The sequence below is a fragment of the Alligator mississippiensis genome, chromosome 4 (assembly GCF_030867095.1).
Source record: "Alligator mississippiensis isolate rAllMis1 chromosome 4, rAllMis1, whole genome shotgun sequence".
NCBI lineage: Eukaryota > Metazoa > Chordata > Crocodylia > Alligatoridae > Alligator > Alligator mississippiensis.
The window spans coordinates 22801722-22823821 of NC_081827.1; the positions used below are offsets into that span (position 1 = coordinate 22801722).

At 44.5% G+C, this 22100-nt stretch overlaps 1 protein-coding gene across 1 annotated transcript in view; it reads left to right on the top strand.

The window, feature by feature from the left end:
* The window catches only part of MAGI2 (membrane associated guanylate kinase, WW and PDZ domain containing 2), a 1249850-nt gene that overhangs the window by 727609 nt on the left and 500141 nt on the right, over window positions 1–22100 (top strand). The window contains exon 3 of the mRNA XM_019487511.2: window positions 13379–13498. Coding sequence (XP_019343056.1) covers window positions 13379–13498 — 120 coding nt within the window. The remainder of the gene's footprint in view (window positions 1–13378; window positions 13499–22100) is intronic.

Sequence of the window (22100 nt, forward strand, 5' to 3'; positions counted from 1 at the left end):
AAAAAATAGACTACTAATCCTCACTTTTCCAATAATGACAATATATAATGACCCAAGAGCTGACAATATAGTTGAGATCTTTTTAGTCTTGCACTAAAGTCCTTCCAGTCCCACCTGGGAAAAGCAAATAGAGCTTGCAGAGTGCCTGAAGGTCAAAGGACTAGGACTCTTTGAGACCAGTTATAAGATTAAATGTAGTGGGAGACTTGCTCAGAGGTCAGTGATCCTTTACATTCCTCCCCAGGCAGGGACAGAAAAGAGTCCTGTTGCCCCTAGGGATAATGATAGACAGTATTGTTGCTTTTTCTTCTAAAAGGTAAGACCAGAGTTTTCAAGCCCATTTTAAGAAGGTGATTAAATTCTTACAACAGTAAAGCATTTTATCCACATGAGATTCTTCTTTGTCTTATTTCTGACAAAGTTAGTTCTTTTCATGGGGTACTTGCCATGTCTTGTGAAAGCCAGTAGTGTTTACAAAACAGAGTATCTTCTGTTTATGAAATTGCACACAATTTAACTCAAATTAGGTCTTGATTTGTGATAAGAGTTGGTAGGAGCTGGTTAAAAAGTAGGAGACATTTAACAAAACTCTAATTGAATTCCTTTGCCCTTCTATATTAGCTCTATTATTGGAGGAGTTTGGAGTAGAAGAAAAATCGAAGTTACCCATGTTCCAAAAGTCCCCGTCTCCTTTCCAGTCCCTTGATCAGCATATTCTCTGGTGTCATCTCAAGTCCAGAAACGTTTTGGCATTATTTTCTAAGTAAAATGTAGACTAAATTGTGATTGGCATGATAAGATATTGTAGGTTTTCTGTGTAACAAGTACTGAAATGTACATGGTCCCTGTAGACCACTTTGGGCAATCACGCCTTTAAGTGCTTCACTTGGGAATGAAAGTTTTTACAGACTGTTGAACCAATTTTTCACTATCAGACTAAACCAATGCCCACCAAAGTCAATCGAAAAATCCCCCCCATTCTGAGTTCATACTAGATCAGGCTCATTTGATACGTCCCTGACAGAAATGGGTAACTGTTACATAGGGTACGAAGAATTGAATCTTTTTTTATTAAAGATTAATCACATCACCTACTACTCAAGTCCAGCCGTATTTGCAGTGGAGCATGGCAGCTGTTTAAATACAGCACAGCATCATTTTGCAGAAGTATTTCAGATTATTTGCAATAGGAAAAGAAGCACCGACTGCTGCATATCATTTCTGTTTTCTCTCCATGGAATACAAAATGTTACATCTAATGCTGTGATTTTCTAGCTCAGCAATTGCTAAGTGCCTGGTTTTGTTTAATTCTATAACATTTAGACTGTCCCTGTTAATGGGGTTTGGAATGATTAACCCTAAGTTCTCATTCAGAAATACTGGTGTCAGCGAACTGCTTATTAATAGCATATGAAACTATTAACCCCGAACACCATTTTTAGAAATTTTGGAGTCATCCCATTTCTGCCCAAATTATTTATTTAAAAGAATATGCTGGAGAAATTGTGGGTTGAGGAAACAACACAGCGACGACTGAGAAAGATGAAAAAAACTTTTGCTTGTTCTGACCCCTTGGCAGGAAGGGGTTTACGGCATTCTGCTTTATGCTGTTATGATGAGGAGCATCATAAGCACTTGGGGCTTTCTGCCTGGTAGTACATCTAAAATCACTTTAGTTGAAAATGATTTTCGGTGTTGTCTCCAGCTGGGAATTCAGTAGAACAAGACAAATGTGGTGTTTCACTGCTTTATCTGTTAAGTAATTGGACAAGATAGGTATAATTTCCCATATAGTTCTCTTCCTTACAGTAACATTATCCCTGAGTAATTTAACAAACAAACAAATGAGCTAATTAAGCATTGTTGAAATTTTCTTAGACAAAACATATACAAGGTCATACCAAGTGCTGAAGTTTATTAAAGATTATCAGTTTGTTTCTGTAGTAGGGATCCCTCCAGCCATCTTAATGTATGACAGCCTGCCATACTGCTTTCCATAGCAAGCTTTTGTACAATGCAAAATTACAGAACAAATTAACTCTGAGTACTTGCCTAACCAGAGGGTCTTATATACTTGCGAGCTTTTTAACAGTTTCATAAATCTTCATGCTGAACAAAGAATATTGCATTTTCCTTAAGGTTCTAGATTTACTAAAATATTCTTCCATATACTAGGAAAATTAATCTAGGAATATTTTGTTGTGTAACCTGGGTTATAGCTTTTAACCAAACCTCTTGATTAGTCTGTAAATTCTTTGGGGCAGGATTGGCCTGCTCTTTTGTGGTTGTGCAGTACAATAAGGGACCATATACCTATAAATTTCTTCACATCCAAAAAGCTAAATAAAAATAAAGGAAACTGGAAGATGAACTTTAGGGCTAAGAACAGACATTCAAAAAGCCCAAGTCTGAATCAATTTAATCTTTGCAGATTAGTCTGACCTGCATAGATTGAACCGGCAAGCAAATTAATAGACATTCACTTTTGATTCCAGAAATGCAGCCACATGCCTGCAGTGGCTCAGGCCAGAAGCTAGGGGGTCCTAGAGCAAGCCCTTGGCTGGAGGAAAGCTGAGTTGGGGGGGGCAGGGGGCATGGCCAGGCCCAGGCAGGCAGAGTATGATTGGGGAGGGGTTTAAACCTCTACCCTGGCCTGCAGAGTCCCCAACCAGGCTGTGCCTGGAGGAGGAAGGGGGATGCAGCCCCTACCAGGCATTTTCTACACACACCCCCTGTCACTGCTTGAGTGGCAAGGGATGTGCTTAGCCTGGCAGCGGCCTGAAGAAAACAGAGGGATGGAGGAGGGTTTAATTCTCCCCAGTCTTCCCCCTGTCCCACTGGCACGGACCCCAGCAGGGCATGCTAGGCTGGGGCGCAGCAGCTCCTGCCAGGCATTTAGCCCCACTTGCCACTCAAGTGGCCAGATAGACCTGGGATGGGGTCCCCAAGGGGGAAAAGGGGAGGGAGGAATAAACCCCTTCCCTGCCCCCTTTGCCTTAGGGGGCCATGCCAGGGCAGCGTCTGACCACAAGCCCTGCCTTGCTTTGGCTAGACAGCAAAGGGGCAGGGCCATCCTTATTTTCTGAAGCAGACAGCACAGCCCAGCACAGCCCAGGGTAGCAAAGCATGCTGGCGGACTCTGATTTAACTTAAACCAGGAAGGGGTCTGGGACAGAAGTTCCATACACTATTTTGACTTCAGTCAGTTTTGGCCATTTTGAAACTGGTTTACATGCACTGAACTTCTATTTAGTTACAGGTTTAAACCAGTTTCTGATCACTTAAACCAGTTCATGTGTAACTTCTATCCCTTGCCTAGTTGTCTGTCTGATCAAACATTTGTTATCTACTGTTCAACAATAGTCATCTACTAAATATATAGAATGTACTCAGATACCCAGAGCCTCATCAATGTAGCTTCTGCAAACCTTTGTGTAAAGTTTGTGGGTCAGGTGTGGAACATTCAGAGACTCAAGCTTTTATCTCCATACATGTGCTTGGCATATACAGTACAGGAACACTGCAGATGTGATATTATCCTTGTAATGCTGCCAAAGATTGTAAGACAAGGGCTATTTACCATGCAAGGATGAAATGTTCTTGAAAAATATGTCTATTGTATTGCAAGTAGAACATCTTGTAGTATTTATTATCCTTCTGCAACAGTAGTTCTCCTCTTTTAAGCTACTATTAATTTTCCTACCTTGACACTTAAATAAATCTGATTTGTCTCTTTCACTGTGTAAGAGGTAAAATGAAACCCAATGGAAGAGACCATTCAGATAGCAGCTTTTCAGGTACTTTAAATAGTAGTCAAGTGTAGACTAATTCAGCCCAACAATTGCAGAATACTAAAGTGTTTGTATGAAGCAAATTGTTTACACGCAGTCTTCTAAATGAAATGTTTAAAAACCACAGTTGGATGCTAAGATAACCAAAAAAAACCCCACATAAATGCACTGATAGACTTTCCACCAAGACTCCTTCATTTGAAAACTGGACAATGAATCTTTAGAGTTCTAACTTTATTCTGCTAGCTGGACAAATATAGTAGGTTTGCCACAACCGTCAGTGATAAACACAGAGCTCATTTGTGACATGTAGGGGGTGCACATAGGTGCATGTGCACCCACTGAGCGTGGCAGAGCACCCCCTACAAAAAGGTGCCACTGACACTGCTGGTGGCGGCTGTGGCCGGTTGTCACTTGCCACCCCCCGCCCTGCTGCCAACACTGCCAGCAGTGTTGGCGGGCAGTCCATGATTGCTGCTAGTCGCCACTGCCGGTGGCATCTGTGAGTGGTCTCTGACTACTGATTAGCACTTGCCACCCCCCTCTCCTCACTGCCGCCGGTGCTGTGGCTGCCTACAGCAGCTCCACACTCCTACTGCCAACAACACCGCTGCCACATGCCAGAGCTTGCCGTGCCCCCCCAGCCACCGGTGGCACGTGGCACTCATGACAAAGCTCATATTTCATATGATTAAAGCTGTTGCTTCTTGGCTTGCAGGTGTATGTACATGTTATATTTAAAAATACTGCACTGCCATAGGACAAAAATGGCAGTAAATATTTCTTCAATATCCAGTCTAATCTCTACAGCGTAATGCAATACTACATGAAGAATTTAAGTTTTGCCTTAACAAGTCAGCTCAGCGACTGGAAGATAAGTTAGCAGTGGCTGCTCTACAGGACTGGTTGTCCTGAGAAGAAGACTGCTGGGACTGTTTCTGCATTGTGCTTTAAAGGCTTATTCAATAAAGTGCTTAAAGAGCTTTGGTAGCAGTTTGAATATTGGAATATTTAATTCTCTTTGTGAAGCTGGGCCATAGTGACTGCATGTCTTAAAGGGTAAACTTACATGTTACACTTTAACCATATTAAATATGTGGAATGTTACATTTAGAACATGCTGTAAGCAATCGCATGTTAAGAGTTAATATCATTTCTTGTCTTCACAGCTCTGATTTGCCACTAGAGGGTTGATGAGCAGGACCATGACTAGGGGCCAAAACATCTGGGCTTTATCTGTCCTCTCTGTTTGGGGGTGGGATGGAGGGGACAGGGGAGGCTGGGAACTGGAAGAAGTGCATCCTGAGATGCTGGAAAACTGAAGATTGCTTTTTTATCTCTATGGAGCAGACTGAAGTTACCCTAATAGGAGTTAGGTAGTATGGCCCACAGTTAACCCTTGCCTAAAGTGGCATAACGTAGAGACACTCAAGCTCAGGCTGTGTCCACAGGTGGACATTTGGTTCCTGAGGAATGCCTATGTCACACGCCCTCTGGCATACAGCAAGGTACTCTGGGGGTGGTAGCGGAGGCTGGGGCCAGCACTGGATTGGCCCAAGCAGTCTTACCTACCCACAGCACAGTTCTGAGCAGCCTGGCTCTGCTTTTGAGTGGTACGTGCTGGTCATGCATGCGCCACTCTGCTTTTTTTCCTCCACAGGGTTTTTTGACCCTGGATATCCAGGGGTCAAAAATACCCTCTGCACTGCTCCCTTGCAGCATGGAGAACAACTGATTGTGTGGTATGTGGCCCCACAGATGTGTCTGTGGGGCCACATACCACACAGCTCTGCTTGTTTGGACTCAAACAGCCTCAGAGGGCACTTATAAGTTGGCAAGCTTTAACATGTGGACACTCACATTTGCAAAATTGCAAAGGCCTTTAATATAGATGGCTCATTGTGTCCTTTGTGCCCTGTTTGCCTCACCAGTGGCATGTTATCCCAAAGTCAAATGTGTAAGTAGTAGTTTTCTCTGGGAGTCATCAAACTTGTGCTCAAAAGAAGCAGGCTGCAAAGGACATAGGTCTTCTGAAAACATTTCACCACCAGGCTTAGAAATTTCAAACTTACAGCAAGAAAGCCCCATCTGATCTTTCAGTAACTCTTATGACAGGACAAGAGAGGAAGTCTCTCATGTAGCTGGGTCCCAGATTATTTGAAGCTTTAAAGATTGTATGAATTGCATTTGAGAGTGAATAGGTAGCCAGTACAGAGCAGACAAGTCTAATCTGCCATACGATTGTATTAGAAATATAGTGAAATATGGTGAGATATCCTAGTAGTTGCTTGCTGGTTATATCACCCAACCAGGATTAATTTGTCATGAGCAGTATTGGAACTAAGAAAATAGAGGCTGTCCGAATAATAATGGAACTCTCTCTCTGAATTATATCCTTGTCCTTGTTTTCGAACTCTACGTGCATGGCAACATATCCTGCGAAGTCAATTTAGATTTTTCATTCTGCATTTGGTCAACTGATTTTTTTACACTTTGCTTATTAGAGCACAAAACGTGGGCTCTGCTTCAGACTAAGCTAGTAGGGTATAATTAGCTTTTGTGAAGCTTTCCATCAGTCAGACTATAAAACAGTTTTCAAAAATTGGTTAAAGCAGAATAGCACTGGAAAAACAACCTACAACTGAACCAAGCTTTCCTGAGTAAATACATATTGACCCACACATTTCAGCACTGAAAACCATCCCAGCACTGGGCCCGGAAGAAACAGATTGAAGAGCAGATTGAACACTTTCAAAGAATGCTTTCGACTGCAAGTTTGAAGGCCAGATTCTGTTCAGGGCTGGTATCATTTCCCTTCCTCCCCAGTAGAAATTATTGAATTGAAGGCAGTGAAATGACTCTGTGAAACTATGGCAAAAGAGGAATCATTCCCAATAGCTTAAGTGCACAATCCTACAGTTGTCATAAATATCCCTCATGCATATTTGTCTTGCTGTCCTTGATCCTCCTAGGGCTGCAAGAACCAAGTTCTTTTGTTAGGGAATTGGAATCCTACATTTTTTCCTTGTTACCATGGTAACAAAATGGTGCTGGCCTCTTCGTAATGTTTAGCTTATTATTAATATAGAGTGAATTCAGGCAGTAGTAAGCAATTCCTGTTAAGGTTTGTTTCTCTATAAGGACAAATATTCTGTGTTTACAAAAAAAATGAGCAAGAAGTTAATATGAACAGACTGCTTAAAATGTTGCCCCCCCCCATGTTATAATATTAACAAGGCAATTAGAATAAAGTATAAGATATGGCTTTTTAATCCATGGATACTCAAGGGTTTGTTCGTAGGCCTTGATTATTCCCTTATGCCAGAAAAAGAAAAGAGAAAATCCATTGAGATTAGTGTTGTTACTTTAGTGTAATAATAACACAAGAAGAGAACTAGGCCTATTTCATGATGTGCAGAATATATGTAAATAAACCTGTGCCCCAGTCCTGAGGGATGCCAGACGCTGACCTCCGAGGGTGTCTATACATGTACTCTGATGCCTTCTTAGTAGAACACACTGGAGCAGACTCGATTAATCGCTGTAGCATCACTGCAGTGTCATGTGTATAAGCCCCCACCGGTATAAAAATGGTTGCTGAGGTGCTTTAACTAAATCTCATCAAATGAGCTTCAGTTAAAGAGTCCTGCAGCCATTTTTAAATGTGCAGAGACTTATACATGTGACACTGCAGTGTTTTAATTAGAGCAGCTCTCTGGGAATGACTCTAATTAAAATGTGCCCTGCCTCCACACCTCGGCTCGAATTTATCCTAAGCATTGTATTAATCTGATGGAAAATGCTTTGAGCTTTTTTTTTAATGGCCACAGGAATGTAGGCACTCAGTCTTATGTCCTATTTAAAAGACAGTACCTCTAGCCACAGAATTTCTGTAAAAATGTTATCGTGGAGTTAGACTAGTAGGGCGTGTCCACATGAGTGCACATTGCCCCTTGCCCCACCACAAACCCCTTTTAGGCAAGGCAACAGGCATGTGCGGGAACAAAAAAATGTTCCCCGCACTGAGAAAATTTGACCCTTGGATATCCAGGGATCTAAAAAAAGTGAAGTATAAACAAGTGGGGCAGGGCACGGCAACCAGAGGCTGGGCCCTCCATAGAGATGCTCCGGCTGCCAGAGCGTCTCTATGGTTGCCCCTCATGCTGGTGCTGAAACATGCGACTGGTTAGGCCAGGTGTTTCAGCACCAGGGCCCCAGTGCCAGTGAGTAAGGGGTCAGGGGGGCTGGAGGAGGGGGGAATGTGGGGGACACTTCCACCAGCCCCACCCACTCCTCCAGCACCCCTCCTCCCACCAGCCCTTCCCAGGCCCGCAGCCACTGATGCAGCCGACCCCCCGCCGCCAGCCCCCCTAAGCCCTGCCAGGGCTGGCCCCTCCCCCCCACCAGTCCCCTCTCCCCCTGAGCTCTGCTGGGTCTGGCCCCTCCTCCTGCCAGCCCCCTTGAGCCCTTCCGGGGCTGGCCCCTCCCCCTGCCAGTTCCCCCTCCCCCCTCCCCTTGCCAGGGCTGGCCCCTCCCCTTGCAAGCCCCCCTGAGGCCCCAGACCCCTGCTCTGGCTGGCCTCATCCCCCCAGGTCTCCCCCATCCCAGTTGAGGGGGTGAGGCTGGGTGGGGCAGTCATCAGGGGGTCTGGGCGCAGGCAGCGGGGGTGGGGTTGGGTGATGCAGCCATTGGGGGGGCTGCAGAATCTGGTGGGGGATGGGGCTAAGTGGGGCCTTGGGGGACTAGGATGGGGCATGTGGGCCTTGGAAGTGGGGTGGTAGCCCCTGTGGGGGCCATTTTTCCCCCATTGGGGGGCCATACCCCTTGTGTGGGGGCTGAGTCCCCTGCTGTGGGGCTGAATCCCCTCTTGGGGACCTGTACCCCTTGTTTGAGGGTTGAACTCCCTGTTGTGACTTTGGGGTTTTTTTTAATCAGGGATTTTTTAGTTTTCCAATAGGGAACACCAGAATTCCTGCTAGGGAGGCCAGTGGCAGGACCCTGCGCGCTCAGAGCTGACATCTTGGACCCAGCTGGCTTTGGCTGACCTCTTGGACGAATGGGGCTAGGAGGACATGCTTTGACAATTCAAAGCAGGCCACCACACCCAGAACATCTTCTGGGTGATTGCCACCCAGATGGCTGGGCAGGGGGCACCAATGGCAGTAGTGCCACACAAAGGCCAATCCTGCAACCACAGTCCACTGGCAGCTGGCCCAGAGGGGCAGATGCCTCTACTGGCTCTGCAGTCCCCATCCGAGTCTGGCAGGTACACATCACGTCACAGCCAGGTAGCAGCCCTCACAGCCAGACTGCTGCAGTGGGTAGAGAGTTCAGGGAACTCTCAGGCCTGCTGCAGCAGTTCAGCTGGCACAAGAGGTGGTGTCCCCAGGTACCAGTTGGCTGAGCCCCAGAAGCTCCTGAGAGCTAGTAGCCCTGAGCTACTTGCCAGGGCAGCTTTTTATACTGCTGGGAACAGCACAGGTGCTGGCCCTGGGCTCTAGCTCCCCATGGCTAAAGATCCGGGAGGAGCCAGGCAGGGTTATTTTGCCCCAAGTGGCACAATTTGCTCCACAACAAAGTGCATGTCTGAGCACGTGTGCTGAAGCAAAAAGCCCCAGCTCAAATTTGCACCGCTTCTATTTGAGCTGCTGCAAGTACACGTGCTTGCATGTGTGGACACGCCTGTACTGTCTCAGATGAAAAAGTGGTAAATATTAACGAGTGGAGTAGAAGATAAAAGCCATGCTTTGTGGAGGGTAATTGGAAAGAGATTACAGTATTTGGTTCATACACAGAAGGAATCGAGGGCTTTGCTCTCTGGCCTCCAGTTTAGAAAATAGGTTCACAGTCTATTAGGAAGTGCATAGATTTTTCTTGGGAATAATAGAAATGTGTGACCTAAGAGAGAACAGTAGACATGGAACATTCACCACGGACAGTGGTTGTGTTGGGACTGAAGAAGTTAGGCTTGTTTTGGAACCATCACTGAATGTTTCCTGATGTTCTATTCACACCTTATTGACTTTTAAATGTTTAAGGATTTTTTTATTTTAACAGGAAGGATGGAAGGAAGGAAGACAGAAATTCTGTATTGCTGAACTCTGTTTATTTTGTGGGGGGGGTTGTAAAAATAGCACTCTATGAATATGTTTGGGTTTTTTATAACTTCTGATGTATTTTTATCTCAATTCAGTCTTCTTTCATGCCCGCCAAGAATATTTTTATTTAATAGTTTCATAATTGGTAGGGTCAGAAGGGACCTGAGCAGATCATCAAGTCTGACCCCCTGCCATGGCAGGAAAAAGTACTGGGATCAAACGACCCCAGCAAGGAGTTCATCTAACCTCCTCTTAAAGACCCCCAGGGTAGGAGCCAGCACCACTTCGCTTGGAAGTTGGTTCCAGAAACAACAAGCTGTTGTTAAGAAACAACAAACTTAATCTTTGTAGATATATCATCATCGTTACCCTACTTATTCCAAGAAAAAGACTAGATAAAAGGCAACCTTATTGGCTAAAGTGTATATACTCAAAGTAGTATCATTACCAGGGATCCTCATTTTCCCTGATAAAAAACTGAATTCTCTGATTAAAAAATTTCAACTTCTCTGATAAAACCCCAAAAATCTGTGATTAAAATGAAAGGCACTCCACTCCTCCCCACATCCTCCCGCCCAGTCCTACTGGTGCCCCTCACATCCCCACCCGCAGCACCTTGGCCCTGCTCATGCCCCTCACTTCCCCTCACAGCTACCTGTCCTCCCAGCCTTGCCAGAGGGGGCCCCTAGCTGCAAGGGCTATGGGGCCAGGGACCAAGTTCCACAGGCTCTTGGCCCCAGCAGGAAGTGGCTGCTGCTGCAGTGGAGCAGAGCCTGGCTCCCTGCCTGCTGTCTTCCTACTGCAGGTTTGGGGGTGGGGGCAGCTCCCCACCACTATGTGCATTCCCAGGTGAGAGGGGGGACTTGTGCCCCCAAGATGTGTGTATGGGGTGGGGACAGAGTGGGCTGCCTGCTGCAGGCTTCTGCCCTGCTGCCCTCCCCTGGGGCCTCTGCAGCCCAGTGGGTGTGACCCAGTTCTGCAGAGAACTGTGGGGCCATGCAGGATGCTTGCCACTGCAAACTCCATGCTGCCATGGTGATGCATCCCCCTGTGTGCACATCATCAGCAAGGGTGGTGATGATGGGTCCCCTCACTGCCACCGCATGCACAGGGGACCCGTCACCAGGCAAGCACAGGGCTCAAAGTGGCAAACATGGGTGATTGGTGCCACCTTAGTTAAGGGGAGCATATGCCCCCCACCTGCGACCAGTCCCGCTGACTGGGGAGGGGGTTCCCCTGTGGCCAATCACGCAACACCCGATTGCGACACTGCAGTCCCACTTCCAGGAGTGGCTGAGGCTGCTTCTGGGAGCAGCTGCAGGGATCAGGTGGTGCTTGCAGGGGGGGCACCGCTGCTCCTGCCTGTCCCCCCGCCATCGCCTAAGTGGCGAATGTTGCCAGTCAGGGGGTGCACCAGTGCTCTCAGGGGGTGCACATGCACCCCCATGAACCCCCTAAGCATCACAACTGGCAGCAAGCAGCTTTTCTGCATGGCCCTGCTGTGCCCTGAAGTGTTGGATTGAACCCTCTGGGCTGCAGAGGCCCCAGGGGATGGCAGCAGGGCAGGAGCCCAAGCCTGTAGCAGGCAGCCTGCCCCATCCCAGTTCCATGCGCAGATCTGGAGGGCACAGTTGACCCCTACCCTCTGGGAGTGTGCACCACAGCAAGGGGCTGGCCGGACTCCCCCACCCCCTGGAGAAGCCACCTGTAGCCCCATCCTGCCCCCTGCTGGGGCCCTGAAGCCACACATTGTGGCCTTAGGCCCCAAGCCCCACGCACCACCTGGGTGGGCAGCAAACCCAGCCCCAGCCCTGCCCAACTCCCTCCCTCTGTTCCCTTCCTCCCCCCTCAATTTAGCTGTGGAAGCTGCTCTCCAGGCTGCCTGGCAGCCATGTGCCCATGTGAGCACATACATGCACATGGCACCTTCTGCTTGATCGCCTTCCTCCCACTCCCTCCCAGCCTTTGCAGACTGGAACTCTGCCGGACTGCAGAAACCTGTTTGCAAAACAGCAAAATCCACAGGTTTCTCTGGCAAAATAAGAAATGTGTGGTTTCCTCCAGCAAAGGGGAAATTCAATGGTTTTTTCTTTTTTTCCATCAGAACCAGAAAACTCAGATCCCTGGTCATTACCCTTTCTCTCAGATCAGAGGAAGTGCTACTAGTTTCAATAGCCTTTAGAGTTAATAAACTCCATAGAACACCGTGCACAGGTTTGTTTCTGTCACTGTGTATCTATGGGTGGTGTCACGTGTTTAAAGTAACACTAAGTGCAATTAAAACAAGCAGAAGTACATTCAAACAGTCTAGCATGTGTTACATGCACTTGTGGCTTTGCAAAGTTGTTCCCTTTCAGGCGAGAGTTCTCTCTTAATACATACTAACTTTAAATGATCACTACATTCCAATGACTTGTAACTGTTGCAAGTGAACCTGCAAATTGCCCTAACTGGTACTAACTTTAATAGATCACAACAGTCCAGTAATTTGCAACTGTTGCAAATGAACATGTGATAAGGTCGTATTTTGAGCCCTGACTCTTCCTAGTCAAACCTGTGCGTTTCCTGAACCTGTGAAGACTCAGGATGATCTTATACACAGGTGTCTCCCAACACAAGAGCTCATGGTCAGATAGGGGCTTTACTGTTTGGTCACTTAATAAAAAACAGTTCTTTCTTTCTTCATGACAAATTTTACTTTTGAATTATGATTAGCATTCTTCTGTGGAGCTCAGGGGCAGCAGAGATGGACATTCTTCTTTTCTACATTTCCTGTATCTTTGTGCATAGAAAATCTTGGGGTAAAATGTATCCATATTGAGTAACCTTAAAAAATATACCATCAATCCAGCCTAGTTATGAGTAATCCTGTCTGTCCATTTTCTAGATGTGGGATTTCTCTTTGGCACTTCCCCCTCCCCTAAGAGCAATGAAAACATATTGAAAGAGATTCAGGTATAAGCCCCAGGAGCATCCCAACCTCCTTAAATTTGCCACCTAACGATAACAGAGTTTTCATTTTGAATGTTGATGGTAGAGTGGGATCAAAATAAGAATTTTAAACAGAAGCACCTTAAGATCTTAAGTTACAGATTTGTTGCTTCATGTAGTAAATATATATTGTTAAAATGTATCCTGTTCACAGAAACTACAATAAATAAAAATTGTATTTAGCAGAAGCAGACTTTGACACTGTAAATATTAAAACTAAATAACTGTTACTTTTTTATTTAAAGCCACAGCAGATGTGATATTCATAAATACATATAATGAAAACTAATATTACATTCAAGTGTTTGGCCTCAGTGATAGCTTCTCTAACAGCACAAAAATCAGAGCAAAATAATAGTTTCACTAGCCAGGACTTTGTGATCTGGGACCTAGAACATCTGGCTCTGGATTCCAAACCAGTCCGATACACCTTGGTTAGCTTCTGTATTTAATTGCAGTTAACGTGCTTGACAATGTGCTTTTGTCTTTCATTATCAGGCACCACAAGGCCACATAAGGAGGGGGAGGTCCCTGGTGTGGACTATATTTTCATCACTGTTGAAGATTTTATGGAGTTGGAGAAAAGCGGTGCTCTCCTAGAAAGTGGAACATATGAAGGTAAGTACATTTTTAATGTTAGATCTGCTGTATGTTTTCATTATGTTTTCCAGTTTAATCGAATTGCATTAGGACATCCCATTACAAATGTGTCATTGCTACCATTATCTGAAATTAATGAAGAGCCAGATGGCAATTGTGAAAATATTTTTCTATGTAAAAGCTAAATGCAGATGGGTTCATTGTAATTTTAATACATCACACTGGCTGCAAGAGACACTGAGAGCAAAACTAAAACTAGCATTCATATTAGGCATGCAGCTTGACAGGATAATATGTTGCAGTTGTATGAAAGAAATGTTGGTTCATTATACTAAGTACCTGAAGCAAGTTAGATAAAGTTCAAACAAATAATTGCTTATTTTGCACACTGACAGGACAGAGCCAAGTCTTCAGTGAAAACCATGGTTGTATGCTTTCCCCTTATACAATATTGATGTCCCTGTAAATTGCAGAGTGCATTGGAGGCTGAGAAAGCACTTTTTAAGTAAGGCAGGAAGGCTCTATAATGTCATGTCTGAATACTTTTAAAGTTATTTAAAATGATTAATTAATGTTTACATTAGACCAATAGATAGGGACAGGCCATGATTTCTGTAGTAGCAAATGTATTTGTATATAAAGCAGTGTTCCTCAAGGAGAAAAGCTAATTCATCTGATCACAAACCTGTTCCAGAATATAACCATCCCTAAAGTCAAACTATTGTGAATCAAAGGTCAGTTGTAGTCTCTAGAACTGTATGTTGTAAGAAGGTGCATCAAAAACTAAATACTTGTGTAAACACTGCATTTCTTAGAAGTATACCAAGATTTAATAACAGAAGTAAAAGGAACTGGCTATAGCTATAGTCTAAATTGTAAGCAAACTTAAAAACATTGTCTTTGTTAAAGATGTGGCCACTATTTCCAGGGACTTCTGCCTGGGAAGATCCATTTGCAGCATATGTAGGGTGTCCAGTTTTCTTTGGTTTCAAAATGAGACACTCTGCTTTCTGGCTGCTCAGGTGTATCTGAGCTCCAGCCTCAGCTGAGTGCACTGGATAGTGAGGGAATTGTGTAGGTTGCGAGAAAAGTTGGGATGGAGGGTCCCCCGGAAAACAAAGGAAAAGCAATCATATGACCAAACCAGCAGATGCCTATGTGTTTAAAACAGGACTAATCTAGTAAGACTAAAATGTATGGTCACCCTAAGGAAATGGGCCAGTCTTTTGTACCGTGTGAAATGAATTTCAATAGACTTCTTGTCCTGATTTTGTCCCTATCAAGAAAAACATCTCAAGATAAATAAGGAGTTGTTCACACCAAAGAAAATCATTAGCAGTGTTATAAATAGCGGGAAGGAAACTAATCCTCTCACCTAATCAGCACAAAGTACCCACTGGAAAGTAAATAACATTTGATAAAGGGTTCAATCAATACACAAATTGTAGCAAAGAAGAGTTCCCATTAAAGGAGGTCAAATAATTGGGAAAATGTATCTTTTCTTCCTCTCTCCTTTTTTATCAGCCTGACATCTGTAGAGGTAACTTTTGTGAACAGTAACACAAGGGTAATACCACAACATTGCAAATGCTCATTGTATATTGAGCTATTCTTGCAGGTCTTTTTACATTACATTAGGCTATTGATACTTGTATTAAAGTTGCATAAGTTTAGCATGGGTCTGTCATTGACAATGTAATTTCACTAGTTTATAGCAAAATTGTAGAGAATGACTTGCTTGTTTAAATTAATTCATAATGCTTTTGCTTCCCTGGAGGGGTACAGAGAAGCTTTTTTAATACAAGCTAGCAGAGGCTGAGTGGACAAGCAAGGTGAAATGTTGTGAATTAGTTGGTTGGGAGCTCTGTGTAACTGCTGAGAATGCAGCTGAATAAGGGCCAAAGTTGTGACCACACTGTATCTCATATATTATTCCTTGACTGTAGAAGTGACAACAAGCTCATCAAAGTGAACAATTCAAAAACCAAAGATACACCCAGTAGGATGTTGCTGAGACTCACTGGCTATAGTCTTCCCTGCAGTACTATAACAAAGGAGGGGGCAGGAGTGAGTGGGACACAAGTGCAAGGTGCCAACCCCGGTGGGGAGTTAAAATATAAAAGCATCTGTGCTGCCTGACCAGCCTTTGCTGCGCTGACAGCAGCATATGCAGTGACTGTCCCATATGGTACTGCTGCCCAGGGCACTCAGGCATCATGTTATGCCTCTGCTCCTCCGTTCAATACAGTTTTGTTGGAGTTGACGATTTATTATTTTTTCTATTACAGTAATGGCCGGAGGCTCCGGTTATGCTTCATTGTGCTACATTCTGTACAAGCAAATAATGCAACCTGACCCCTTCCCTATAGAACTTAAAATCTGAAAGTGCAATTTTGTGCAATCTCAAAATGGTACCATAATATCTGCCATTTTCTTCTGAGCCACACATTGCTCTGTTCATTGCAAGTAAAAAGATCTGAATTCCATTTTCACAGCTGAGTGAAGGTCCATGTGGCCAACAGATGTTAAAAATGGCAGCCATTAATTCCTAGATGATGATAAATTTGGTATTACATGCACAGATCAATGAGACACAAAAAAAAATGAAGTATTGTGGATGGGTAAAAAAGGCAAACTGTGTGTGTGCCTATGTGTGTGCGCTCTGCTCTTTGCCTTTCAAACGGAAAGGCCTGCCTCAGTACATTGTCAACATCCTGATCTGTCAAGACGTGTTTACAGACTATGTTCATGGATCACTGATTTGATAGACCTTTCCCATCTCCTTGTTATGTCAACACAACATTCTAGTCTGTACAATAGGTCCACAGACTTAAAATCCTTCTGAAATGCATGTTGTAAAAATGTTTGTATGTATAAATAGAAAGGTAACCATGTAGCTTTCTTCCATATCACAAATGTTATATAATTGAAGGTTATTGGTTACAAGACTTCATTATAAAACATAAGCATAAAAGGATTTGAGGTACAATGTATTTAGTCTGTAAATAGCTTTTTTAGAAATGGTATATACAAGAGCAGTCCTAGGAATGACAAACAATGTCCAGGATATAGTTATTATAGATATTTATTATAGAAATGAATGTATATTGCTGAGAACCCGCAAAAACATAAAAAATATCCATTACAAATATATTATGTATAGAAGAAATGACTTTATATAAAAAGGATTTAAGCCTTGTAGAGAAAAAAAATACAAGCATAGGAAGGCTTGTTCATAGCTGTGGGAGGGTGAGAAGAACGTGATGGAATGCTTAATAAATCAACTAAGTTAATTTAGCCACACAACTCTGTCTAGCATATTGTATCCAATATTAGTCTCTTTTTTCGCCTCCCTAAGAGAGACCATATCCATAAAAGCAATGCCATTATGCATCTAGCCTGCCATAATGTCTGCAAGAAAAGTCTGCAAAAAGTAATCATTTTAGTGGCTGTGCTACTTGTACCACAGAAATCTACTTTTTATCATTTGATCGGTTACTCACACAGTCCAAAATTTGATCTTTCTTATCTCTGTGCAGGGTAAAATCTTAGTTTCATTGAAGTCAACGGAAAAATCCCATTGATTTAAAAAGGGTGCGTCTACACAAGACACTAACTGTGCAATAGCCTGATAATACTGCACAGTAGCATGTCACAGCACAAGCAGTGCTAATATGCTACTGCGCACTATAATTAGGCTGCTGCACAGCAGGGTCACTTAAAAGGCACGTACCAGCACCAGTTACAGCACTTTAATTTAGTCCTTGATTATACAAATACTAGACTTAACATGCAGTAACTATGGCGTATTAATGAACTTTTAGACGTGCCGAAGGGGTCAGGATTTAATTAATTTTATTCTACTGTTTGAGTATTGGTTGGCGGTAGTGTAAGTATTAGTTAGAATTTCTCTTTTAATCCAAAACTCTGGAATAAATGGATGTACTTGAAATAAGAGGGCTGTATATTTACTTTAAGGTAGACCTTGTGCTTAAATCCTTTAATGAAATCCCAATTTACCATTTTCCCCCCTAGAAATGGTTGTAAAGTAATGGCTGGCATCTTTGTGTTTGTAGCACTATGGAAACGTTCTTGTGATTGTACCTTTCTGTGTATATGCTTACTGGCAACACTTTTTTTAAGAGCGGCAGCAAGTCCCAATGAACACAGTGCTGTCCTCAGTGCCCAGGATGTATTATGCCATGCAGAGAGAAAGGGCTACAACCTACATCTCCTACTTCCCAGCAAAGCTTAGGTATTATCTAGACTTCTCCAGCCTTCCTGTTGAGGCTGCCCTACCACATCTGTCATTTAACAGTCATTGGTCAAAATGGATAGAGAGCAATGGGGAAGTTTCTGCCCCACTGGGAGATGAAAGTGCCAGCTAGAATCCAGGGCCCTCTCCTATCCAGGGCAGAGTCCATCTTGCTGAGCCTTACCCCCTGCTTTCTTCTTTTCCTCCCTTCCTTCCCTCCCTTGCATGATGAGCAGGCCAGCTTAGAGGGGAAGGCTGGAGATGGTCTGTGTAATTCCTAGCCTGTGGCATGGTGGTTAGGAGAGTGCAAGGAAGCAGGAGATACAGGTTCAAATCCCCTTGGTAAGGAGAGCTTAGGACCTGTGTCTCCTACTCCCTAAGCTATAGGGCTACAACATACAGGGCCCATCTCTTCTTCTGCCAGTGTCTAATACCTGCAAGTTATAGGGATTGCCTGGCTGCAATTTCAGGAGTCATCTAGCTCATACATATACTGGCCTGGCCTGAACACAGCCCTGCTCAATGGCTGTGTGCATGCTTGTGTACTGAGAGCTGAATCATAAACTGCGTGTAAGTTCCCAGTGCTGAGTTACACAGCTACATATGTGCCATTTAGGCATTTAAAGTAAAATTGGATTCAGCCCCAAATGCCTTCATGCCCTACCAGTCCCCAGGCATGATTATTCTTCAGCAGAGGTACAAGTCATTTTACTTTTTGATTCAGCTACCATCTTATTTGTAGCTATATATTTTAACTGTTATCAAGATTTTAAAAATTGGCATTGTGAGTTCTCCCATATGAACGTGAGCATTTTTATTATTATATTGTAATAATAAATATTATATGAATAATTGGCAACCTCCTGAGTGCCTTAATTTTAAATGATGGGTTAAAAAAATCAATCGAGATTTGGCCAAATAATTGTATTTATACAGCACCCCCTTTATATTATAGTGCTTGGAATGCTATACAGAAGAATTAAAGCAATACAAGATTATAAAATACCACTTCAAAACACAAACACATTGAAGAATTAAAATGGGAAGTAAATGGGATAAAAGGTTAGATATATATTGACACAGGTATAACAAGGGTCATTCCAAAGCCAGCTTTTTAACAAGGGTGTACCATATTTGAAAGCAAGGAGGAATGAAACAAGAGATTGCAGGAGAGATCAAGATCTATACAAAATGAAACCACCAAAGCAGTAATCTAGCAATCATTTCTCAGTTTAGACCCAGCTGTGTATAGAATCATAGGAAAGAGGGCTGGAAGAGACCTCCCAAGGTCGTCTAGTCCAGACCCCTGCTCAAGGCAGGATCATCCTTGATTAAACCATTTCAGTCATAATGTCTGTCCAGCCTGCTCTTGAAAACGTCCAGGGTTGAAGAGTCCACAGCTGTTCTAAATAGCCTGTTTCAATGACTGACCACCCTCATAGTAAAAAATTCCTAATCTCCAGCCTAAATTTCCCAAACTGCAGTTTGAGGCCATTGCTCCTAGTCCTTTTCCTTACATCTACAGAGAGAAGCCCACCTCCATCTTCTCTATAACCATTAAAGTGAATTTACCTCGCATATAATGAATTTTTTATATAAAACTTTGCATAAGAGTGAATTCACACATACAGAACCCACACAGAGCAAAGAAAACCTGTAGTTTAAAACTAACAAGAGAAAGTACTTGTTTGTTCAGCATGTAGTTAACTTGTGAAACTCATTGCCATGGAAGTGGTAGAGGCACAGAGCATTGCCAGGTTCCAAAAGGGCCTAGACAAATTTATGGATAATAGATCTATTAATAGCTTTTAAACAGAACATTCTGGCTAGAGAAAGACATTCAAAAAGCCTGAGCCTGAATTGATTCAATCTTTGCAGGTCAGTTTAACCTGCCTAGGTTGAACCGGTTTGCAACTGCACAGACATGCTCTCTGGACTGAGGAAATTCAGGCACATGCCTGCAGTGGCTCAAGCTAGATGCCAGGGGCACTAAAGCAGCCCTCCCTTCCCTTCTACCATGCTGAGCTGCTGGAGGCATGGCCAGGCCCCGGCAGGACACTCTGATTAGGGAGGGGTGTAAACCCCCACCCTGTCTGCACTATCCCAGACCTTTCCCTGCTTGCTGCTCAAGGGGCAGAAGTGTTGCCAGACCTACCCCTTGCCTAGCACTCTGAGGGAAAGGGTGTGTGTGCAGTGCCTACATCTCTTGATGGTACTGAGCTTTTCAACCTCCCTCTCCCTGTGTCTTCAGACTGTCTGCAAACCTGACAGGCAAGGGATCCAGCAGGAGGCTGATAAACACTGTGTTATCAGCCCCTTGCTGGCTCCCTCACCAGTGTTTATCAGGTGAGGGAGCCAGCCAAACAAAAGCCTCTTGTATTAGTTCAAGCTCTTTTTAAACAGCTTTTACCAGCTGACCTATTGATTAGATCCAAAAAGCCCTAAGAGGACACTGTTCTGTCTGCCTTTCCCAGTGAAACTGGAGACACACACACACAGACACATCTCAGCATTAGCTAGCATACCACATGCCTAGGGTCCATGGCGCTGGGGGCTGTGGGAGATGTGGGGGGAGAGGGGGGATCCCTGTTTGAGCAGCTGCAGTCTCTGCTGGAGCTCTGGCTAGGGAGCAGAGGGGCGGGGCCAGTTCTGCTCTCTGGAGCAGCTGGAGGACTTTGGTTTAACTTAAACCAGGAAGGGACCTGACATAGACATTGCATAAACCGGTTTGACCCAAATCAGTTAAGTCTGATACTACACTCAACCAGGTTTATCTTAAATCAGTTTCAGCCATTTTGAAACTGGTTTACATCCACTGAATTTATGTTCTATTACAGGTTTAAACCAGATTCTGATCACCTAAACCAGTTTATGTGTAATGTCTGTCCCTAGCCTCAGAGCTGTATTGTCTGGCATCTCTCAGTCAATGATGGTGGATGCCAGGGAAGGTAAGAAACAGAGAATTGATCAATCTAGGTATACCCAGTCCAATGCACTCCACCTAACGCAGTGGTGGCCAAATGTTTTGGCAGGTTTTCCCCAAGTTATAGCCCTGCCCTTCTCCTCCCCTCCCCTCCCCTCTCCTCCTCCCAAGTGCCACTCCTACTCTGCTATTAGCTCTGTAGCTAGCTGCAACAATCATGTGCCACGGGCTCCCCAGGGGCTGCCTGTGGTGCCTTGTTTTCATATCCCACCCCATATATTACTGAGCCAGGAACTGTGCCTCCCATGGCAAAAATCCATTCTGCTCGACTCCTTATTCAAAGGCAAATCTATGATTTTATAAAGAGAAATTCAGGAGCAGCAATTGGTACTGCAGAGGTGGCTATATCCCCTGCTCTCAGCTCCCTCCTCCCCCAAGGAAATACAGGTTGGATGAATAGACTGTAAGGTGGCTAGAAAGCTGGCTGGATTGTCAGGCTCAATGGGTGGTAATTATGGCTCAATGTCTAGCTGGCAGTCAGTATATCAAGTGGAGTGCCCCAGGGGGCAATACTGGGGCTGGTTTTGTTCAATATCTTCATTAACGTGCGTGGATGACCTCTACCTGACTCAAGAAATCTATGGGCCAACGAGAGGCAAAGCGCTGCTCGACCTGGTGCTGGCTACTGGGGAGGACCTAGTCGGCAACCTAGTGATCGATGGGAAGCTGGGTGACAGCGACCACGAGCTGATCACCTTCACCATCCGCCGAAAAGCTGGCAAGTCAGTCAGCAACACGCAAGTCCTTGACTTCAGGAAAGCCGACTTTGACAAGCTCAGGAGGCTTGTCAGTGAGGCCCTAAGGGACTGTGACCACAGGGAGAGGGGAGCAGACCGGGAAAGCCAAGGCTGCAACTGAACTCCAGCTAGCTTTGAGCATCAAGGACAATAAAAAGTCCTTTTTCAGATATGTGGGGAGCCGGAGGAAAAGCAGGGGCAACGTTGGACCCCTGCTGAACCAGATGGGGCAACTGACAACTGACGCCCAGGAAAAAGCCAACCTATTAAATAGGTACTTTGCGTCGGTCTTTCATCAGCCCCATGGGACGCCTGTGCCTGCTACAGGGCCGGGAAGTCCGGGTGAGGGTGATCCCCTGCCCTCCATTAATGCTGACTTTGTGAAGGAACATCTTGAGAAGCTGGATACCTTCAAGTCAGCCGGCCCTGACAATCTTCACCCCAGGGTACTCAAGGAGCTGGCGAGCATCATAGCCCAGCCTCTAGCGCGGATCTTTGAAAACTCTTGGCGCTCTGGTGTAGTGCCCGAAGACTGGAAGAAGGCCAACGTGGTACCTATCTTCAAGAAAGGGAGGAAAGTGGATCCGGCTAACTATAGGCCCATCAGCCTGACTTCTATCCCGGGGAAGATCTTAGAAAAGTTTA